Here is a 24,484-nt window from a genome sequence, read left to right as displayed (position 1 = left end):
GAGAGAGAGATGGAGGAGAGAGAGAGAGATGGAGGAGAGAGAGAGAGAGAGAGAGAGAGAGAGATGGAGGAGAGAGAGAGAGAGAGAGAGAGATGGAGGAGAGAGAGAGAGAGAGAGAGAGAGAGAGAGAGAGAGAGAGAGAGAGCGCGAATTACCTGTTCTGGTAGAAAGTGAATTTGGGTCACTGCTGCATTCTCCTCGTGCAAGCCCATGATCTCCACCTCCGGCGCTCCGTAGCTAAAGTCACAGGTCAAGGACCACAGCTTTTAGCACAAACCTTTTTCATAACTTTTAACTCAAGTACGCACCATTTTTATAAAGTTCTGAAGTATTTCATAACTTAATTCACAACTTAAAATAGAGAGTTCGCCATTTCTGAAACCATGGGCTCACAACTTGAAATAAGATGGCTGACACACTCCCAACGAACACTGTTCATCGCCCATCCTTGGGCAATGTCCAGTCAGCCAGTACCAGAATCTGACTGGCTTCAGTCCCACTGGAGATGGAGAAGGGTTCAAGGGGAAATGCCTCTCTAATGTGCCTAAAATGGAGTTTTAGCTTGAAAACAGACCTCACAGAATGGGAGTTGAGCTGTTAGAAGGATGTGCTGATGGGGTTAGATGAAGGAGTGGGAGGTTTGTGGGAGCATAAACACCTGCATTTATCCATTTCTGTGGTGCAGACTCGATGCAATTCCATGAACCGAGTGCTGGGAAAAGGCTTTTAACCAACACAAGAAAGGCCGATTCAAACCCCGGGTTTTGGTCACCGAGTTTCCCAGATAAATAAGCAGCAGCAACCACGGCAGATCCAGCGGCCGCCACTGGACCTTTTTGGTACTTTTCTTGATGTATATTAATTAATGACTTGGGGTACACAGAGCACAATTTCAAAATCTGCTGATGACACAAAACTTGGAAGTATAGTGACAGTGAGGAGGAGAGGGATAGAGTTCAGAAAGACACAGCCAGGCTGGTGAAACGGGCGGACACGTGGCAGGTGAAACTTAACACAGAAAAGTGCGAAGTGATACATTTTGGTAGAAAGAATGAGGAGAGGCAATATAAACTAAATGGTACAATCCTAAAGTGGGTGCATGAATAGAGAGACCCGTGTGCATAAATTGTTGAAGGTGGCAGGGCAGGTTGAGAAAGCGGTTGAAAAAGCTTACGGGATCCTGGGCTTCATGGAGAGGTATAGAGTACAAAGATTTTGATGAACCTTTATAAAACACTGGTTTGATCTCAACTGGAGTACTGTGTCCAATTCTGGGCACCGCACTTTAGGAAGGATGTGAAGACCTTGGAGAGGGCGCAGAAACAATTTACGAGAATGGTTCCAGGGATGACGGACCAGTTACGTGGATAGACTGGAGAAGCTGGGGTTGTTCTTAAAGCAGAGAAGGTTGAGGGGTTTAAAATCACGAGGGGTCTGGACAGAATAGATAGAAACTGCTCCCATTGGCAGAAGGGTTGAGAACCAGAGGCCACAGATTTAAGGCAATTGGCAAAAGAACCAAAGGCAACACAAGAAAAAACATTTTGATGCAGCGAGTGGTTAGGATCTGGAATGCACTGTATGAAAGGGTGGTGGAGACAGACTCAATCGTGGCTTTCAAATCCGAATTGGATAAATACCTGAAAGAAAAAAAAGGCAAGGCTATGGGGAAAGGGCGGGGGAGTGGGGCTGGCTGAGGTGCTCTCTTGCAGAGAGCCGGCATGGGCTCGATGGGCCTTTCTCTGTGCTGCAACCACTCTATCAACTTCAATACTGGTAACGTCCAAATGTTTTCTCCAATCTTAAACATTTGAAAGTACTCAAGTATTTCCTCAGGAAAACTGCTCAATTAGGAACATGGATTCAATGTTAATGATAGAATCACAGAAAATTACAATATGGAAGGCGGCCATTCAGCCCATCGTGTCCACGCCGGCCAACAAAGAGCTATCCAGCCTAATCCCACTTTCCAGCTCTTGGTTTGTAACCCTGTAGGTTACGGCACTTCAAGTACACATCCAAGTACTTTTTAAAATGTGGGGATGGTTTAAGAACATAAGAAATAGGAGCAGGAGTAGGCCATTTGGCCCCTCGAGCCTGCTCAGCCATTCAATATCATGGCTGATCTGATCATGGACTCAGCTCCACTTCCCCGCCCACTCCCCATCACCCTTTACTCCCTTATCGCCCAAAAATCTGTCTCTCTCCGCCTTAAATATATTCAATGACCCAGCCTCCACAGCTCTCTTGAGGCAGAGAATTCCAGATTTACAACCCTCGGAGAAGAAATTTCTCATCTCCGGTTTAAAAGGGCAGCCCCTTATTCTAAGACTATGTCCCCTAGTTTTAGTTTCCCCTATGAGTGGAAATATCCTCCCTGCATCCACCTCATCGAGCCCCCTCATTATCTTATATTTCAATAAGATCACCTCTCATTCTTCTGACATGAGTATAGGCCCAACCTATCCTCATAAGTCAACGCCCTTATCTCCGGAATCAACCTAGCGAACCTTCTCTGAACAGCCTCCAATGCAAGTATATCCTTCCTTAAATACGGAGACCAAAACTGTATGCAGTACTCCAGGTGTGGCCTCACCAATACCCTGTACAGTTGTAGCAGGACTTCTCTGCTTTTATACTCTATCCCCCTTGCAATAAAGGCCATCATTCCATTTGCCTTCCTGATTACTTGCTGTACCTGCATACTAACTTTTTGTGTTTCATGCACAAGGACTCCCAGATCCCTCTGTTCTGAAGCACTTTGCAATTTTTCTCCATTTAAATTATAATTTGCTTTTCTATTACTTCTGTCGAAGTGGAAAACCTCACATTTTCCCACATTATACTCCATCTGCCAAATTTTTGCCCGCTCACTTAGCCTGTTTATATCCCTTTGCAGATTTTTTGTGTCCTCCTCACAATTTGCTTTCCTACCCATCTTTGTATCAGCAGCAAACTTGGCTACATTACACTCGCTCCCTTCATCCAAGTCATTAATATAGATTGTAAATAGTTGAGGACCCAGCACCGAATCCTGTGGCACCCCACTAGTCACCGTTTGCCAACACGAAAATGACCCATTTATCCCGACTCTCTTTCCTGTTAACCAATCTTCCACCAATGCTAATATATTACCCACAACCCTGTGAGCTTTTATCTTGTGCAGTAACCTTTTATGTCATCAAAGGCAGTCGCTCGGAATCGAGGAAGACTTGCTGCCACTTCTAAAGTGAATTCTTTGGTGGCTGAACAGTCCAATATGAGAGCCACAGACCCTGTCACAGGCGGGACAGACATTCGTCGAGGGAAGGGGGCGGTGGGACTGGTTTGCCGCACGTTCCTTCCGCTGCCTGCGCCTGACCTCTTCACGCTCGCAGCGTTGAGATTCGAAGAGCTCAACGCCCCCCCGGATGTACTTTCTCCACCTCGGGCGGTCTTCGGCCAGGGTCTCCCAGGTATCAGTGGTGATGTCGCACTTCACCAGGGAGGCTTTGAGGGTGTCCTTGTAATGCTTCCGCTGCCCACCTTTGGCTCGTTTGACATGAAGGAGCTCCGCTTTGAGCAATTGCTTGGGGAGTCTCGGTCTGGCATGCGAACTAAGTGTCTGCCCGGCGAAGTTGATCAAGTGTGGTCAGTGCTTCAATGCTGGTGATGTTAGCCTGGGCGAGGACACTGATGTTGGTGCGTCTGTCCTCCCAGGGGATATGCAGGATCTTGCGGAACATCGTTGGTGATATATCACCAGCGACTTGAGGTGTCTTCTGTACATTGTCCATGCCTCTGATCCATACAGGAGGCAGAGTATTACTACAGCCCTGTAGACCATGAGCTTAGTGGTAGGGTTGAGGGCCTGGTCTTCAAACACTCTTTACCTCAGGCGGCCGAAGGCTGCACTGGCGGCGATGTTGAATCTCCGCACCAATGTCTGCCTTTGTTGACAAGAGGCTCCCAAGGTATGGGAAATGGTCCACGTTGTCCAGGGCCTCGCTGTGGATCTTGATGACTGGGGGGCAGTGCTGTGCGGCGAGGACAGGCTGGTGGAGGACCTTTGTCTTACGGATGTTAAGCGCAAGTCCTATGCTTGCATAAGACTGTGAATACATCGACTATATCCTGGAGTTCAGTCTCAGAAGGTGCGCAGACGCAGGCGTCGTCCGCGTACTGTAGCTCAACGACAGAGGTTGTGGTGATCTTGGACCTGGCCTGGAGGCGGCATAGGTTAAACAGCTTGCCACTGGTTCTGTAGTTTAGTTCCACTCCAGTGGGGAGCTTGTTGACTGAGGTGGAGCATGGCGGCGATGAAGATTGAGAAGAGGGTTGGAGCGATGATGCAGCCCTGTTTGGCCCCAGTCCAGATGTGGATTGAATCTGTCATGGAACCGCTGGTAAGGATCACGGCCTGCATGTCATCGTGGAGCAGGCGAAGGATGTTGACAAACTTTTGAGGGCATCTAAAACGGAGGAGGACACTCCATAAACCCTCATGGTCGACAGTGTCAAAGGTCTTTGTGAGATTGAAAAAGGCCATGTATAAGGGCTGGCGCTGCTCCCTGCATTTTTCCTGCAGTTGTCGTGCTGCAAAGATCACGTCCATCATTCCCCGTCGGGGACAAAATCCACACTGCGACTCCGGGAGGAGCTCCTTGGCCACAGGGAGAAGACAATTGAGGAGAACTTTAGCGACAACTTTCCCAGTGGCTGATAGCAGGGAGATTCCCCTGTAGTTGCCGCAGTCGGATTTGTTCCCCTTTTTAAAAATGGACACGATCACTGTATCGGAGATCTCCCGGCATGCTCTCCTCCCTCCAAATGAGATGAGGTCACGTATCTGCGCCAACAGCGCCTCTCCACCATATTTTAGCACCTCAGCAGGAATACCATCCGCACCCATAGTCTTGTTATTCTTGAGCTGTTTTATGGCTTTGTCTACCTCATGCAGCATTGGGGTTTCACTGAGGTGGTGGCGGGTCGCATGCTGCGGGATGGAGTTGAGAACACTCGAGTCAAAGACAGTCTCGATTGAGGAGATCTTCAAAGTACTCCTTCCAGCGGGCCCCGACAGCCTCGGTGTCCTTGATGAGTGTTTCCCCGGAGTGGGGTGGAGCCTTGGGAGTTTGGACTGTAGGTGGCCTTGACTGCAATGAAGAATCCTCGCATGTTGTGGCTGTCAGCTAGTTGTTCTTTATGTGCCGGGTTTTTTGTTGAACCTTAGCCTTGAGCCGTCTGTAATGTTGCTTTGCAGCTCCAGAGTTGGGTTGTTGCTCGAGGCTCAGAAATGCTTTGCGTTTGCGATCTATTAATTCTTGGATCTCCTGATTTGTTTTCATCAAACCAGTCCTGGTGTTTTCTGTTTGAGTAATCAAGTGTCCTTTCATAGGCACTAGTTATAGAGGCCTGGAGGGCAGACCAAGTGCTGTGGGCATTCAGCATCTCAGGGTCATCAAGACACGCCAGATTGGCTGTGAGGCGTTGGCTGTATAGGGCTCTCCTAGCTGGGTCTTTAAGTGCCTCGGTATTAACTTATTTTTTATATAAAGGTGGCACCTTATCAAATGCTTTCTGGAAATCCAAATACACCACATCCACTGGTTTCCCCTTATCCACCTTGTTCGTTACATGCTCAAAGAACTCCAGCAAATTTGTCAAACAAGATTTCCCTTTCATAAAACCATGCTGACTCTGCTTGATTAAATCAGGCTTTTCCAAATGTCCTGCTACTGCTTCCTTAATGGACTCCAGCATTTTCCCAATGACAGATGTTAGGCTAACTGGTCTATAGTTCCCCACTTTTTGCCTGCCTCCTCTTTTTTTTTTTAAGAATAGGGACGTTACATTTGCAGTTTTCCAATCTGCTGGGACCGGCCCAGAATCCAAGGAATTTTGGTAGATTACAACCAATACATCCACCATCTCTGCAGCCACTTCTTTTAAGATCCTAGGATGTAAACCATCAGGTCCAGGGGACTTGTCTGCTTTTAGTCCCATTATTTTACCGAGTACTACTTCACTAGTGATGGTGATTATATTATGTTCCTCCCTCCCTATATCTGCTTGATTATCTACTATTGGGATGTTTTTAGTGTTTCCTACCGTGAAGACCAAGACAAAATATTTGTTCAACGTCTCTGCCGTTTCCCTGTTCTCCATTATTAATTCCCCAGTCTCATCCTCCAGGGGACCAGCATTTATTTTAGCTACTCTTTTCCTTTTTATATACCTGTAGAAACTCTTACTATCTGTTTTTATATTTCGTGCTAGATTACTTTCATAATCTGTCTTCCTTTTTTAATCATATTTTGTCATTCTCTGCTGGCTTTTAAAAATTTCCCAATCCTCTGGCCTCCCACTAGTCTTGGCCACATTGCATGCCCTGGTTTTCAGTTTGATACCCTCCCTTATTTCCTTGGTTAGCCACGGATAGTTATCCCTTTTCTTAGTCTTTCCTTCTCATTGGGATATTTTTTTGTTACACGTTATGAAATATCTCCTTAAATTTCTGCCACTCCTCATCAACCGTACCACACTTTAATCTATTTTCCCAGTCCACTTTAGCCAACTCTGCCTTCATACCTTTGTAGTCTCCTTTATTTAAGCTTAGGACCTTGGTTTGAGAACCAACTTTCTCACCCTCCAACTGAATTTGAAATTGAATCATATGGTCACTCATTCCTGGAGGATCTTTTACTACAAGATTATTTATTAATCCTGCCTCATTACACAGTCATCATCATACGCAGTCCCTCGGAATCGAGGAAGACTTGCTTCCACTCTTAACACGAGTTCTTTGGTGGTTGTACAGTCCAATATGAGAACCACAGACTCAGTCACAGGTGGGATAGACATTCATCGGGGGAAGGGAGGATAGGACTGGTTTTCTGCATGCTCCTTCCACTGCCTGCACCTGACCTCTTCACGCTCGCAGCGTTGAGACTCGAAGAGCTCAATGCCCTCCCAGATGCACTTTCTCCACCTCAGGCGGTCTTCGGCCAGGGTCTCCCAGGTGTCAGTGGGGATATCGCACTTTACCAGGGAGGCTTTGAGGGTGTCCTTGTAACGTTCCCGCTGCCCACCTTTGGTTCATTTGCCGTGAAAGAGCTCCGCATAGAGCAATTGCTTAGGGAGCCTCGTGTCTGGCATGCAAACTATGTGGTCTGCCCAGCGAAACTGATCGAGTGTAGTCAGTGCTTCAATGCTGGGAACGTTAGCCTGAGCGAGGACATTGATGTTGGTGCGCCTGTCTTCTGTACATTGTCCATGCCTCAGATCCATACAGGAGAGCGGGTATTACTACAGCCCTGTAGACCATGAGCTTGGTGGTAGTTTTGAGGGCCTGGTCTTCGAACACCCTTTTCCTCAGGTTGTTGAATCTCTGCATCGCTGTTTGCTTTTGTTGACAAGAGGCTCCCGAGGTATGGGGAATCGTCCATGTTGTGGAGGGCTGCGCCGTGGATCTTGATGACTGAAGGCAGTGCTGTGCAGCGAGGACAGGCTGGTGGAGGACCTGTGTCTTACGGATGTTAAGCGTAAGGCCCATACTTTCATATGCCTCTGAATACATCGACTATATCCTGGAGTTCAGCCTCTATGTGTGCAGACGCAGGCATTGTCCGCATACTGCAGTTTAACGACAGAGGTTGGGGTGATCACAGTACACAGTACCAAATCTAAGATAGCCTGCTTCCTGGTTGGTTCTGCAACGTACTGTTCAAGGAAACTATCCCGGATACGCTCTATGAACTCCTCCTCAAGACTCCCATGGTCAATTTGTTTTGTCCAATCAATATGAAGATTAAAATCACCCATGATTATTATTGCCCTTCCTTTATTACAAGCCTCCATTATTTCTTGATTTATACTCCATCCAACAGTATAGCTACTGTTAAGGGGCCTATAGATGATGCCCAATGACTTTTTCCTCTTATTATTCCTTATCTCCACCCAAACTGATTCAACATCTTGATCCCCTGAGCCAATATAGTTTCTCACTAATGCACTGATCCCATCCTTAATGAACAGAGCTACCTCACCTTTTCCTTTCTGTCTGTCCTTCCGAATTATCAAGTACCCCTGAATATTTAGTTCCCAGTCCTGGTCACCTTGCAACCACATCTCCGTAATGGCTATCAGATCATACCCATTTGTATCTATTTGTTTCTGCCTCGACCACCCTCGGAGCGAGTTCCAGACCCACCCCCATCCTCTGGGTTAAAACATTTCCCCTCAAATCCCCTCTAAACTTCCTACCAATTACTTTAAATCTGCTCAGATTTCCGGCATTCTCAGTTTTTATTCCAGATGCCAGCATCAGCAGTATTTTGCTTTTGTACTTTAAATCTATGCCCCGGTTGTTGACCCCTCTATCTAGGCCCCTCATAATTTTATACACCTCAATAAGGTCTCCCCTCAGCCTCCTCTGTTCCAAAGAAAACAAACCCAGTCTATGCAATCGTTCTTCATAGCTAAAATTCTCCAGTCCAGGCAACACCCTCGTAAATCTCCTCTGCACTCTCCAGTGCAATCACATCTTTCCTGTAATGTGGTGACCAGAACTGCACGCAGTACGTTAGCTGTGATCTAACTAGTGTTTTATACAGTTCCAGCATAACCTCCCTGCTCTTGTATTCTATGCCTCGGCTAATAAAGGCAAGTATTCCATATGCCTTCTTAACCACCTTATCTACCTGACCTGCTATCTTCAGGGATCTGTGGACCTGCACTCCAAGGTCCCTTTGTTACTCTACACCTCTGAGTCCTACCATTTAATGTGTATTCCCTTGTTAGACTTCCACAAATGCATTACCTCACACTTCTCCAGATTGAATTCCATTTGTCACTGTTCTGCCCACCTGACCAGTTCATCGATATCTTCCTGCAGTCTACAGCTTTCTTCATTATCAACCACACAGCCGATTTTAGTGTCATCTGCAAACTTCTTAATCATACCCCCTACATTCAAGTCTAAATCATTGATATATACCACAAAAATCAAGGGATCCAGTACTGAGCCCTGCAGAACCCCACTGGACACAGCCTTCCAGTCACAAAAACACCCATCAACCATTACCCTTTGCCTCCTGCCTCGAAGCCAATTTTGGATCCAACTTGCCACTTTGCCCTGGATTCCATGGGCTTTTACTTTCATGATCCGTCTGCCATGTGGGACTTATCAAAAGCCTTGCTAAAATCCATATACACTACATCATACACACTACCCTTATCAACCCTCCTTGTTACCTCCCCAAAAAATTCAATCAAGTTAGTCAAGACACGACCTTCCCTTAACAAATCCATGCTGACTGTCCTTGATTAATCTGTGTCTTTCTAAATGAAGATTTATTTCAGAATTTTTTCCAATATTTTTCCCATCACTGAGGTGAGGCTGACTGGCCTGTAATTACTCGGTCTATCCCTTTCTCCCTTCTTAAACAAAGGTACTCCAGCACCACACCTGAAGCCAGAGAGGACTGGAAAATGATGGTCAGAGCCTCTGCTATTTCCTCTTTTGCTTCTCTGAACAGCCTGGGATACATTTCATCCAGGTCTGGAGATTTATCCACTTTCAAAGCTGCTAAACCCCTTAATACTTCCTCTCGCATTATGTTTATTTCATCTAATATTTCACACTCCTCCCCGATTGCAATGTCTGCTTCGCCCCTCTCTTTTGGTGAAAACAGACGCAAAGTATTCATTAAGAACCATACACACGTCTTCCGCCTCCACACACACATTACCCTCATGGTCTCCAATATGCCCTACCCTTTCTTTAGTTATCCTCTTGCTCTTACTGGGTTTTCCTTGATTTTACTTGCCAAAATGTTTTTATGCTCTGTTTGCTTTCCTAATTTCCTTTTTAATTTAAACCCTTTCTTGGGTTTCTGCAGTATTGAACCCTCGGTAACTGTCACAAGGCTCCATTTTTTCCTTTATCCTACCGTCCAAGTCCCTTAACATGGGGCTATAATCCCAGCTGGGCTGTAAAACAGCTGGGCTAATGAACTAACCTGGAGCAACTAAATTAGATGTGAATCTCTGAAGACTGCAATTAGGCAAAGTCACAGAGCAGCAGGGCCAATGACAAGGAATGGAAGCATTTTGTACATTATGGACTTGCTGCCCTGCAGGTGACGACAGACAGGATCATTTTATCAAAGAGCAGAATTAAACCGCTAAACATCCAAACTTTATAATTTGTGACAAAATAAAAAATTGTTTCCAAAATACAAACATCATGCAGGTGAAGGACTGTGCGGACTGAGGGAGGCGCTGTGACCACGTACTGTGCGGGACTGAGGGAGGTGCTGTGTACACGGACCGCGCGGGACGGAGGGAGGTGCTGTGTACCATTTATTGTTTTTTGGGGGGGGGGGGTTGTAATGCTTCAGCTCGTGTCAGAGTAGCTTACTTGAAGGACTACGTTTGCCTGTACCAGCCCCTGGCCCACTCTGCTGTCCATGCTGGGTATCCGGTTGTCACTTGCCCCTGCCCTACCCACCATCCCAGTCTGCACGCAGCCCTTGGAACGGTCCGCAGCATTGCGGTGAAATGTCCCGCTCTCTGGAGCTGCCGTTCTGTACATGGCTCACACATTTTATCTGCAAGGTCTTTGGGGTTGTAGTAAGAAATAAAGCAATTATATCCAAGTACTGAGGTACTCCTCACGATTGTTGATCCCAGCTCGGCCTGGAGTTTGAGTCACCCATCCGCGTGCTCTGTTGGGAACTGCGCATGTGCAGAGATGTAAATAAAATTAAAAACATTTACAGGTTAGTGGGGTAGAGTCACTAAATCTTGGAGCTGTTCAGTTACTACCTGCCAGAGAATGACCCACCCACTTTGTTCTTTTGAAGAGCTCACATTACAGCAATATTCATTAACCCTCACACTGCTCAGCAGGTACAGCACTGTGGCTTTCCGGGATCAGTTAACATTGGCCTGTGCTTAAGTGCTCTTATGTAGGATTTTTTTTAAAGTTAGAACGAACGCCAAATTTTCTCCCCTTCCTTTAAGGTGCCGACACGTGGGGTGCAGTCCTCCAGACAAGATCAACAACCAAAGAGCAGCCCAAAATGGGCTCTGCACAAATGTGGCGATGAAAACAAGTCTTTAATGTAGAAAAGTCTCAAGGTGCTACAGAGGAACGAAGGAGAATGGCTGAGCCCTTGGGCAAGGGTGAGCAGAGCTGACCAAAAGCTTGCACTTCATGAAGGGTTTAAGAGGTATGGGATTGGAGGAAAGGGAGTTGGAGGGAGAGGCCGAGACAGCCGATAGCATTGCCACCAGGTCAGCAGCGTGGTGGGCACACGATGAGACACAAGGTTGGGGAAGGTGGGCAGGGCCGTGAGTTGGAGATAAGGCAGGAGGATTTTAAATTTGATCCACTGGGGAGGGGATGGGGAGCCAGTGATGGGAGGTGGGTCAGGAGAAGGCAGGTCTGAAGACCAGGACAGTGTGGTTTAGGGTTTTGCTGTATGGGCACAGGTGAAAGAGCTGTGCAGGTAGCAGTAACTGCTCATGTTGATGGATGGGTTATTGGGTTTGAAGTATAGAGCCTGAGTGAGCAGCCAGGAAGGAGAGGGGGCCAGTAGACCAAGTGCAGAGGTTTGGTGGAACCCAGAGAATGATGGCTTTGGTTCAACAGAAGGATATTCTGGCACAATCACAACTCATCAAACTGACTGTGAAAGCACAGAGGCACTATGGGACCTGGCGAGCTGGGTGTTAAACCGACCGAAGTTGATCCTGTGTCTATGGATGATGTCACTGAAGAGCAGCTGGACGATGAGAAATAGAAGAAATCCAAAAGTGGTACCTTCCAGGGAGGAGGAAATCATTTCTGGAGATGCACTGGCCATGCTGGGACAGGTGGGAATCATGCAGGGACAGAGCAGGATGACATGGTGTACTGCGCCGAGCAGGTGAGGCATTCCAGGAGAGGCTCGAGGCAGGGTTGGAGAGGATGGGCCTTGGAAGAGCAGGCAATCACAGTCATTTTGAAAGAGGGAGGGCAGTGCTTGAACAAGGAGTCATTTAGAATGTAGCATTGGGGCCAGTCAATGTAATGTAGTGGGAAGGGACTCCGGGGCAGGAGATGGGTCCGACAGAAGAGATGAAGTTGGAGGGGGCCAGGGTGGGGGGAGAAGCTGCAGAGTGATGGGGTTTTTGGGGCAAAGGTTGAGTAAGGGGCTGCCAAGTGCACAGATGAGAAGTGGCAGCGGAGCAGAAATTAGAGCCAATCCCAGTGCAGCTCTCACCAGATATCCACACATTTCACCCTCCCTTCCTCAGCAGCACTGAGGGCAGCTATAGCCATGGAGCATGTGCTATGGATTACAACTCCTCTGCTCTTATGGTTTTGCAACAACCATAAAAAACTTTTTCCAACAAAGTTAAATGAAGACACCATAACCGGCCCTGCGCTGGTGTGAAGTGCCATAATATTGGCTATGGGATTGTGAAACCAAGCATAACCACAAGGTTATTTAAAACATCAGAAGCCAATAAAAACACACCGCACCTACTTGTTCTTGGGAACGGGCCACCTCCAGCACTGACTGCAGGATTCCATCAACCCACAGCAATGAATAAAAACACACCCCTCGTTCCCAGGACTCACTCCATGCAGGAAATCCCCTCACACCCCTCGTTCCCAGGACTCACTCCGTGCAGGAAATCCCCCCCCCCCCCCACCCCTCGTTCGCAGGACTCTTTCCCTGCAGGAACCTCCCCCACACCCCTCGTTCCCAGGACTCGCTCCATGCAGGAAATCCCCTCACACCCCTCGTTCCCAGGACTCCCCCTGCAGGAACCCCCCCCCCCCCACACCCCTCGTTCCCAGGACTCACTCCATGCAGGAAATCCCCTCACACCCCTCGTTCCCAGGACTCTCCCTGCAGGAACCCCCCCCCCCACACCCCTCGTTCCCAGGACTCACTCCATGCAGGAAATCCCCTCACACCCCTCGTTCCCAGGACTCTCCCTGCAGGAACCCCCCCCCCCCCACACCCCTCGTTCCCAGGACTCACTCCATGCAGGAAATCCCCCCCAACACCCCTCGTTCCCAGGACACACTCGCCCTTAAACAGCAACACGCGAGATGAAAAAAAAGTGGACCTGCCGGCAGTAGACAGAACACGAGGGTGTCGCTAACGCCTTCACTCCCACTGCCACAACCCACTCAGAATTCTGCAGCACAGGTGGTGGCCCATCCTATCCATGTTGGCTCTCAAAGAGCTATTTACTTCATCAGATTTGCCCTGCCTTTTCCCCAAACCCATGGAATTTTTTTCTTAAATATTTATCCCCTTCCCTTTTATAAACGATTGGTGTTTCTGCTTCCCTCCCTGTTTCTGGTTGGGAAACCCACGTGCTAACAAACCTCTGCATTTAAAACATTTCTTCACATCTCTCTCTCCAATATATCATAAATCATAGAAACTTACAGCCGGAAGGAGGCCATTTCGGCCCATCATTTCTGCTCCAGCCGACTAAGAGCTATCCAATCCGGCCTAATCGCACTTTCCAGCTCTAGGTTTCCAGCTGTAGGTTACGGCACTTCAGGTGCACATCCAAGTATATTTTAAATGTGGTGAGATTTTCTGCCTCTACCACCCTTTCAGGCAGTGAGTTCCACACCCCCACCATCCTCTGGGGGAAGAAATTTCCCCTCATACCCCTCTAAACCTCCCCCCAATTACTTCAAATCAATGCCCCCTGGTTGTTGACCCCTCTGCCAAGGGAAACAGATCCTTTCTATCCACTCTATCCAGGCCCCTCAATCAGGTCTCCCCTCAGCTTCCTCTGTTCCAAGGAAAACAGACCCAGCATCTCCAATCTTTCCTTATAGCCAAAATTCTTGTAAATCTCCTCTGTACCCTTTCTAGTGCAATCACATCTTTCCTGAAATGTGGTGACCAGAACTGCACACAGTACTCCAGCTGCAGCCTAACCAGTGTTTTATACAGTTCAAACATAATCTCCCTGCTCTTGTATTCTATGCCTCGATTAATAAAGGCAAGTATTCCATATGCCGCATTAACCACCTTATCTACCTGGCCTGCTACATTCAGGGATCTGTGGACCTGCACTCCAAGGTCCCTTTGTTCCTCTACACTTCAGTGTCCTACCATTTAATGTGTATTCCCTTTCCTTGTTAGCCCTCCACAAATGCATTACCTCACTTCTCCGGATTGAATGCCATTTGCCACTGTTCTGCCCACCTGACCAGTTCATTGATATCATCCTGCAGTCCACAGCTTTCTTCATTATCAACCACACAGCTGATTTTAGTGTCATCTGCAAACTTCTTAATCATACCCCCTACATTCAAGTCTAAATCATTGATATATACCACAAAAAGCAAGGGATCCAGCACTGAGCCCTGCGGAACCCCACTGGAAACATCCTTCCAGTCACAAAAACACCCATCAACTATTACCCTTTGCTTCATGCCACAGAGCTAATTTTGGATCCAACTTGCCACTTTTCCCTGAATCCCAAGGGCTTTTACTTTCATGACCAGTCTGCCATGTGGGACCTTATTAAAAGCTTTGCTAAAATCCATATATACTACATTACAAGCACTGCTCTCATCGACCCTGCAGGTTACCTCCGTGAAAAATTCAATCATTAGTCAAACACGACCTTCCCTGAACAAATCCATGCTGACTGTCCTTGATTAATCCATGTCTTTCCAAATGAAGATTCATCCTATCCTGGAGGATCTTTTCCAATAATTTTCCCACCACCGAGGTTAGGCTGATTGGCCTGTAATTACTCGGCCTATCCCTTTCTCCCTTTTTAGACAAAGGTACAACATTAGCATTCCTCCAGTCCTCTGGCATCACACCTGTAGCCCGAGAGGATTGGCAAATGATGGTCAGAGCCTCTGCTATTTCCTCTACTGCTTCTCTAAACAGCCTGGGATACATTTCATCCGGACCTGGGGATTTATCCATTTTCAAAGCTGCTAAGCCCTTTAATACTCCCTCTCTCACTATGTTTATCTCATCTATTATTTCACAGTCCTCCTCTCTCATCGCAAAAGTCTGCATATCTCCCTCTTTTGTGAAAAGAGATGCAAAGTATTCATTAAGAATCATACCCACGTCTTCTGCCTCAACACACATTTCTTTTATGGTTTCTAATTACCCCACTCTTTCTCTAGTTATCCTCTTGCTCTTATTTTATAAAACATCTTTGGGTTTTCCCTGATTTTACTTGCCAACATTCTTTCATGCTCTCTCTTTGATTTCCTGATTATGTTTTTTTAATTGCACCCCTGCACCACTTATACTCCTCTAGAGTTTCTGTAGTATTGAGTTCTCAGTATCTGTCATAAGCTTCCCTTTTTTCTTTATCATACCCTGTATGCCCCTTGACATCCAGGGGGCTCTAAGTTGGTTCGCCCCACCCTTTTTGCTTAAGGGAACATACTTGCACTGTATATGTTGCCCAAGACCCGACTTCTCCAGAGTGTGAACAGATTGCTAGAGGCAGCGATGCTATACACTCCAACAGGGATGAACAACAGAGAGTAATGAGTACGTGTGGCACGGGTCTATCCAGCACTGCTCCCATAGCACTAGCACACACATCACATCGTGTTCCTCCTTGATTTCAGCCAAGGGAAGAGAAAAACAACAGTACACATGGAAGTATTCTATTCCACTGCAACTTAGTAGACTCTGGAAATTCTCCTCCCCATTGTGTTATGTTCCAGGAACCCAGCTGATTTTTAAAAAATTGTCGAAGTATTTTGCTAGTATTCCTTACTCTACAAGAGTAGCATGGAAATGATGGTGGCCATCACAAGGATCTTTATCATTAAGGCTTAGAGAAAGCCATGAACCCATGGCCTCACAGCTCTGCTCTCCCCGGGTTACATTTAGCAGTGCCTGTTGGGCAACTGGAGGGTCAATCAGAAGTAGCCCCATGCTCCTCGGTAACCTCTCTCGGGGTCTAGACCCTGGATGGAGACACTCACCTTTTACATTATATTGCGTCATCAGCAGTGGGAGCACCAAGCCTTGCAATGGCCCACGATCACGGGAGAAATTCATTGAAGTAAATGAGTTGAAGGCTCGACAGCTTGATCATGTGACCAAGGTGGGGACAGAACCTCCAACTACATTGCCACCCAGCACGCAGCCTTTACCTACATTTATAGCTCAACAAAATCCAAAAGCACATTGCTTCAAATCGCACATGAAAAGATACATCTTGAAGGCTCCCGATCGGCTTCCAATGGCCATGAGCTGGAGAGTCGGACTGTAAGCCAGTGCACTGGGCTGGTGCGGAAACCCATGTTCCACTGTCTATTGGAGAGAAAGGAAGAGCAATTTGCCGTTACTTACACAGCCAGGGCAGAAAGCTTTGAGAACCTTGCTCAACTTCTATGAGTAACAACCCGAGCAGATGTCAGGCCTCCTCAAGCCAAGAGTGGACAGCAGCAGTAGCAGCAGCGCACAATTCAGAGCGCCATCGTCAACACAGCCAACATGTTGCTGCCATGTAAGGGGATTGCCCAATTCAGGAGACATCTGTACCTTGTCCGTTTCTGGAATTGAAAAGTACACTTCCATCTCACATATTGACATCACCTGAGCACTGCTGCGTATACAACATTCCACGCCCAGGACTCCAAGACCAGATATGGTCCTGCTCTTTGTACACCAGGTCACAAGCTCCTGTGTTTCCATAGCTGAATTCCAGCTCCCTATGCCGCAGCAAGTGAGTCACTGACCCGGGTCTATTGGCAAATTTGCCAATTGCTCAGAGAACCCTCTGCAGGTTAATTCAGCAACTGCTTGTATCCCGTGCTTTCACAGGACCCTCCTGGTCTTCAGAAGGCAGCAGACTAACACTAAACTTTAACAGAGCCTTCACCCGTCAATAGAGCAAGTGAAAGTCATAGTTTCTACAGGAGTGGAGTTTAGCTGGCTCATGCTGTATATACTAAATGATGATGCAAGCAATGTTCTTCTCCTTTTCTCACCATGCGCTGTAACCATCAGGCCCGACTACCTCAAACTACATATACTGCCAAAATAAACATCTTCAAAAAAGTGACCAAGACCAGAAAGATTTAAGTAGCTTAAATTCCAAATAAACTTGACTGAACACATCTCAAGATACTTGTATTTGAAATCAAGTGTCTTGGGCCCTCTGACATCAGGCAGAGGCAAACAACGATCATGTTAGTGGAAATATATCTGAGCAAAACTTTAACCATTTCTGCTACAGTAAATTACAGAAGCCCGTAACAGACTGAATCTTGCACAAAAATTGCATGAAGCCAATGTGGTGAACCAAGCCACTCGACATTAAAGGTCAGTTTGCATCCAACCTCCTCACCCAGACACAGCAGGGGAGAGGGATGTGTGCACAAGAGTTACAGTTTATGGTACGAAACTGTTCCTTGGGTTGGGGGAACAGAGCAAGGTCAGTTCACTCTGTGCCAACAGTCAATGTGTGCACAGAACACCAACAGAGAACTTACAGCTCCAGATACTCTTTCCTAACCTCCCACTGCCAATCAGCTCTGTTTGGTTCAGTGGCAGCTCATGCCTTGGACTCGAGTAATCGATTCAAGCCCACCCCAGTATTTCAAGGAGACTCTTCAGTGCAGCAGTGGGTGAATGCTGCACTGTCACAGCTGGGTCTTTAGAATGAGATGTTGAACCTATTCAGGCAGACATAAACATAGAAACATAGAAAATAGGTGCAGGAGTAGGCCATTCGGCTCTTCAATCCTGCACCACCATTCAATAAGATCATGGCGATCATCAGCTTAGTATCCCTTTCCTGCTTTCTCTCCATACCCCTTGATCCCTTTAGCCGTAAGGGCCATATCTAACTCCCTCTTGAATATATCTAACGAACTGGCATCAACAACTCTCTGCGTCAGGGAATTGCACAGGTTCACAATTCTCTGAGTGAAGAAGTTTCTACTCACCTCGGCCCTAAATGGCTTACCCAGTGACCCCTGGTTCTGGACTTCCCCAACATCAGGAACATTCTTCCTGCATCTAACCTGTCCAGTCCCATCAGAATTTTCTATGTTTCTATGGGATCCCCTCCAATGTATAAAGGCCCAGTTGCTCCAGTCTCTCCTCATATGTCAGTCCTGCCACCCAGGAATCAGTCTGGTGAACCTTCGCTGCACTCCCTCAATAGCAAGAATGTCCTTCCTCAGATTAGGAGACCAAAACTGTACACAATATTCTAGGTGAGGTCTCACCAAAGCCCTGTACAACTGCAGTAAGACTTCCCTGCTCCTATACTCAAATCTCCTAGCTATGAAGGCCAACATACTATTTACCTTCTTCACCACCTGCTGCATCTATGGCATTATTTGAAGAGCAGGGAGTTTTCCTGGTGTCCTGGTCAACATTAAAACATGATTTGGTCATTGATCCCAGTGCTGTCTGTGGGACCTAGCTGTCCACAAATAGGCTGTTGCATTCCCCTACACAACAGTGCTGCACTTCAAAACATTTCATTGGCAATAAAGGCACTGCTGTATATAAATGTACATTTTCCTTCTTTGTCTCCAGACCAAACTGGAGAAAGGCATTGAACACAGAACAACGTGCAGGAAGTGGAGTGCTGAAGTTTGCCAGACAGAGGCTTGGAGCAATTAATAGTGTGACACTGGCCAGAAGGCCCAGGTCACTTTCAGTTTGCTGAGTTAGAGCATGGGGTCCAGGCCTCAGCAATCCTGGGCAGCGGGTGGAGAGTAAACAGTCCTGTTATCCAGTGGCACTTGCTGGAAAGTGCATCTCGGGCAACAGGACTGGGCTTGGCTCTGATGCTTCCTGCAGAATAACAGCCTGCCAACTGGCTAGGCTGACACATGAATGGCCAGTTAGGCAGGGTACCAGCAATCTGGCAGAATCCACAGAACTGGGCCCAACAAGATGAGTACATTGAGGAGAGGTGGGGAAGCTGTCTGACCTTGTTAAACTGGAACAGGTCCTGTTTGATGCGCTCTCGGTGCAACTCGTGTCCATGTCTTCGGAATCGTTTCATTGTTCCAGCTCAGTGGAGGGGAGGCAGCTTCAGCACAACTGCCAATTGATCAGTTCCTGCAAGGAGAGAGATACGGAGGGTTAGCTCACGTTCACAAGATGCCTCCCCTGCCTCCCCCCTCGGTATAACGGGTACTCTCAGCTGCACCATGCCCTGCCCAGACAGCAGACTCTCCAACAACACGCTCTTTGTACAGCTCAGGCTACTGACGTGACATCACTCCCAGCTGGCAGGCACTCCCAGTCGGCAATCATTAACCCAGCTCAGTATTTACAGAGGCGTCCCGTGTGATAATGTGTACAGTGCAACTGACATCATCGATATTTACTGAACTGCTATCCTGGATCCCCCCCGGGGCTGGGCTCAGGCTCGGACCCCTCTCCTCCCTTCCGCCGTGCTCGGTCCCCGCCCTCCTCCCCCACCCTCCGGGTTGGGCTGGGCTCAGACCTCGGCCCTCCCCCGCCCCCCCCCCCCTCTGGGCTGGGCTCAGGCCTCTCAGCGGTGTGTAGCCATGGGTAGGAAGGGGGCCTGGTCTGATTCAGGATTGTTTGTACAGGATTAGCTGGACTTTTCTCTACCTTAAATGTCTGCCCTCCGCTCCTGCAGGCCCTGTGCTTGTGGGGTTTAGTTCTATGTATACTCATCATCATCATCATAGGCGGTCCCTCGTGTCGAGGATGACTTGCTTCCACGCCAATAAAGGAATGAAGGAGCTAATATTCCAGGTCCCGAACTACATCCTGAAGGGTGGGAAATGCCTGCGCGTGGAGTTTTTTTTAAACGTGTGGTGGCCATTGCACACGGGCTTGACAGAGTTAGGTCTTGGACCAGTGGCAAGGGTTAACCAAGACGACTGGAGACTAGCTCAGCTGCACGGACCTAGTGTGCACACATATCACAGTGTGGGCTGGCCCCTCGCCTCTTCTGGGCCCCGATCACGTCGCTCCACGATCAATTGCCATTCCTTCGCCCCGACCTCACCGCTCCTACTGTACCTGCTCATGCGCCAATCAAAGCACTGTACAATTAGCCAGCTTCTTGCTTGGAAATGGCCTGACCCAAGACATTGGGGCAATATGCCACAAATAGTTACCTTTAAGGAATAATAAACCAGTTGAATCTCCCTTATCCAGAACCCTCGGAATCTGGCGTGGTTTGGATAAGGGATTTTTCCGGACGAGGGGTGATCACGTTAACTTGGATGGTCTAGGTACTGAGAGCAAGGGGATGCCGGGGCTAGCTGGTTTGGGGCTGGGGATCGCGGGATAAGGCCAGTGATTGCGAGTGTCGGCAGTAAGGAAGGACATCAATTTGTTCATGTCGGAGTTCTGCGCATGCACCACCCGGTGGCCGGGAATGGTGCCAGACGAGAAGTGGTTCCGGATAAGGAGTTCAACCTATACTTGTGTTTGGAGACAAGGTTCACTAGGTTAATTCCAGAGATGAGGGGGTTGACTTATGAAGACGTTGAGTAGGCTGGGCCTGTACTCATTGGAGTTCAGAAGGATGGGAGGTAATCTTATTGAAACATACAGGTCGAACCTCCCAATCTGGCACCCTCAGGACCTGGCCTGTGCTGAATATGTGTTAGCTGCCTTCCCACAGATCATCCAAACAGTCTCTCCTCATGTAGCCTAGAGAGTGATTGTGAGCAGGATACCATGCAATCTGGAGCCTCAGAGCCAAGCTCCAATCCATGCTCGCTCAATAGCCACACACAAACACAAAAGCAGGGTCACTCTCAAGATCAGAAGTGACAACCCAGCCATGCAGGGCCAAGGCCTATTGTTGGATCCATCCTCTAACCCCAGCTGAAAGCAGCTAATTCAGACCAGGAAGTGAGCATGGCACTTTTCTGGTCTGCATTACTCACTGTCTTAATCTCTAACTGACCTATCTGGGAGCCCTTTCAAACCCAAAGGACCGAGCAAATTGATTGCCACCAACTGACCCAGCAAATAAAAGCATTCAGAAAGGAAGTGGGAGAAAGGGAGAGAGCCACACACAGTTAGGAACACCCGGATGAGTTGGGAGTCAACTGTGAACCCATGCAGTGCAGCCGGAGAACATAAGAACATAAGAAATAGGAGCAGGAGTAGGCAATACGGCCCCTTGAGCCTGCTCCATCATTCAATAAGATCATGGCTGATCAGATCATGGACTCCGCTCCACTTCCCTGCCCGCTCCCCATAACCCCTTATCCCCTTATCGTTTAAGAAGCTGTCTATTTGTCTTAAATGTATTCAATGTCCCAGCTTCCACAGCTCTCTGAGGCAGCGAATTCCACAGATTTACAACCCTCCGAGATGAAATTTCTCATCTGTTTCAAATGGGCGGCCCCTTATTCTAAGATCATGCCCTCTAGTTCTAGTCTCCCCCATCAGTGGAAACACCCTCTCTGCATCCACCTTGTCAAGCTCCCTCATAAGCTTATACGTTTTGATAAGATCACCTCTCATTCTTCTGAATTCCAATGAGTAGAGGCCCAACCTACTCAACCTTTCCTCATAAGTCAACCCCCTCATCCCCGGAATCAACCGAGTGAACCTTCTCTGAACTGCCTCCAAAGCAAGTATATCCTTTTGTAAATATGGAAACCAAAACTGCACGCAGTATTCCAGGTGTGGTCTCACCAATACCTTATATAGCTGTAGCACGACTTCCCTGCTTTTGTACTCCATCGCCTTTGCAATAAAGGCCAAGATACCTTTGATCACTTGCTGTACCTGCATACTAACCTTTTGTGTTTCATGGACAAGTACCCCCAGGTCCCGCTGTACTGCAGCACTTTGCAATCTTTCTCCATTTAAATAATAACTTGCCCTTTGATTCTTTCTGCCAAAGTGCATGACCTCACACTTTCCAACATTATGGGCCCAAGTTTCCACAAGAAAAAAAACGGGCGCCCCTCCGAGCTGGGCGCCCGTTTTTCGCGCCACAAAGTGCGCCTAAAAAAATCCTCGGTATTCTCCACCTACTTGTAGGTCCTCTGGCTCTCGGCGCAGCCAGCACGAGCTGTGGGGGGGCGGAGCCAGGTCCCTGCGCTGAAAACAGTGCCGGGACCTCTGCACATGCGCGCTACAGTGGGCACGCAAGTGCAGTAGCTCCAGGCGCCGAACTGTGTGGGAGAGGCCCGAAGCACGCAGCCCTGGCCCAATGGCCTCACTGGGGCTGCGTGAATAAGGCTCCTCCCACGGCCAGCTCCTGCTCCCCCCCGACCAGACCCGACACTCGCTCCCCCCACCTCCGGACCAGACCAGACCCTACACCCGCTCCCCCCTGCCTCCAGACCAGACCCTACACCCGCTGCCCCCCCCCCCACCCCGACTGACCCGCGCTCTTGTTCCCGCTCCCCCGACTGGACCCAACCCGACCCGCGCTCCCGCCCCGACCACCACCCCCCCCGACCTGACTGGATCTGATCTTTCCCCTCCCCTCCTCTCCCCCCCGACCCGAACCTCCCCTCCCCTCTCCAACGCCACCTACCTGTAAATCTGGTGCTGGGGACGGGCCCTGCCTGAAGTCTCGGGCCGGCCCGTTCAGCCTTCGGTCCCGAAAGGTTTGCCTGATGCACTTTCACACAGGTAGGAAGATGGTTTATTTAATCTTTTCTTTGCTTATAAATGTTTATTCAGGTTGGATTTATTTGTATAATATTTGTATAAGTATAAATAAGGATTTATTATAGAATTTAATGACTTCCCTTCACCCCACCCCGCCCCCCCCACCTCGTTCTGGACGCCTAATTTTTTAAATGTGTAAAACAGGTTTTTTCAGTTCTACTAAAATCTTCACTTGCTCCATTCTACTTTAGTTAGGAGTACGTTTTCATTGTGGAAACTTTCAAATCAGGCGTCAGTGGCCGGACACGCCCCCTTTTGAAGAAAAAATTCTGTTCCAAAGTAGAACTGTTCTACCTGACTAGTACTGCAGAAAAAAAAATGTGGAGAATTGCGATTTCTAAGATAGTCTGTTCTCCACCAGTTGCTCCTAAAAATGAGGCGCAAATCATGTGGAAACTTGGGCCCTATATTCCATCTGCCAAATTTTTGCCCACTCACTTAGCCTGTCTGTGTCCTTTTGCAGATTTTGTGTGCCCTACTCACACATTGCTTTTCCTCCCGCCTGAAGAAAGCAGTCAGCCAGGAATGAGGTCACCCTTCCCATAATGCTCCCCCTCCCTATGGTGCACTGTCCTGATGGGACAATATGCGACCATTAGCAGGGTTTCGCCAGGCACATTAGGCTTAGAGCATAAGTGAGTGAGCCATTAAAATGGCCCATTACCTCAACACCATGGGAGGATTGCTTCTGATGAGTTTACAGTGTGTACTGGTACATTGCAAATCATTCACAAAGAAGGCCCGCCCTTGTGCTACAAGGGTTGTGTTATTGATGGTGGTGAGCTTTGTACAGGATAATCCACCCTGCCCGTTCTATAATACATGTCACTTTGACCCAGGGATGGTTTTATATTGTTAGTGTACTGGAAGCAGCAGTCGCGCCTCCTGCCACCCACAGCACATCGATCGAAAGGCAACTGTGTCTGTGGAAAGCACGGGCTCCCAATCCACTGTTAGAACAGGGACCATTTATATTGTGGTGGGTCGAAGAAGAGAGGTCACGCAAGTCAAAGCTATCATTGACTCGTAATGTTTTCCAGTCTCTCAACCCTGTGTAAAGATATATGTCCTGCTCTCGGTCCTAAATCCAGCGCATCCTTTGCCCCTCATTCTGGACTCTTCGACCACTGCAAACAGACTGTCTCTGTCTACTCTGTCCCATAACTTCATTTTTAACCCAACTATCAAATCACCTCAATCTCCTGTGTTTCCTTTGTATTTTTACTTCCCTCAAACTAGGAAGCACCCTTGGGAATCAGTGCTGAACCCTCTGCAATAGCCTCAACATCCTGGACAGTGTGACAGTACTCCAAATGTGGTCTTACTAAGGTTTCATATAGGCTCCTCAAATACATCCAGGACTGTTTCTTTAACGGAGTATGTTGCAAGCTGAACAAGGAAGATGGCAGTGGTAGATCTGGGCAATAGTGCAGGACAAGCAGCCTGAAGCCTGGAAAACCACAGCCTACCAGGGTCACATTGAAGATAAAGAGCAATTCAAGATGGCGGCATTGGACGCACTATCAGCTAACCTCAGTGGGTTGAAAGAGCACCAAACTAATTGGTTGGAAAAATTGAAGCAGCAGTGGAGATATTTAAACACGAGATGATACAGGTGACATATTTTGACTGGGAGCAAAGGGTGGGAGGGGGGGGGGGGGGAGGGAAAGAGAGAGAGAGAGAGAGAGAGAGAGAGAGAGAGAGAGAGAGAGAGAGAGAGAGAGAGAGAGAGAGAGAGAGAGAGAGAGAGAGAGAGAAATTCAGCGGCCAGGATTAGTGCAAAAATTAGATTTAGAAAAGGCATTTGATACAGAAGAAAGTAGAGAATTATA

General features: G+C 48.0%; 1 protein-coding gene across 1 annotated transcript in view; it reads right to left on the bottom strand.

Moving 5' to 3' along the window:
- LOC139226185 (LLGL scribble cell polarity complex component 2-like) overlaps positions 1 to 24,484 on the bottom strand; it is a 64,532-nt gene that overhangs the window by 717 nt on the left and 39,331 nt on the right. The window contains exons 3-5 of the mRNA XM_070856818.1: positions 18,955 to 19,085; positions 16,216 to 16,313; positions 156 to 237 (exon numbers count right to left, since the gene is read on the bottom strand). Of these exons, the coding sequence (XP_070712919.1) occupies positions 156 to 237; positions 16,216 to 16,313; positions 18,955 to 19,029 (255 nt within the window). The 5' untranslated portion in view covers positions 19,030 to 19,085. The remainder of the gene's footprint in view (positions 1 to 155; positions 238 to 16,215; positions 16,314 to 18,954; positions 19,086 to 24,484) is intronic.

Source organism: Pristiophorus japonicus, chromosome 16 (assembly GCF_044704955.1).
Source record: "Pristiophorus japonicus isolate sPriJap1 chromosome 16, sPriJap1.hap1, whole genome shotgun sequence".
In the NCBI taxonomy this organism is placed as follows: domain Eukaryota; kingdom Metazoa; phylum Chordata; class Chondrichthyes; family Pristiophoridae; genus Pristiophorus; species Pristiophorus japonicus.
This window is presented reverse-complemented; position numbering and strand designations above follow the sequence as displayed.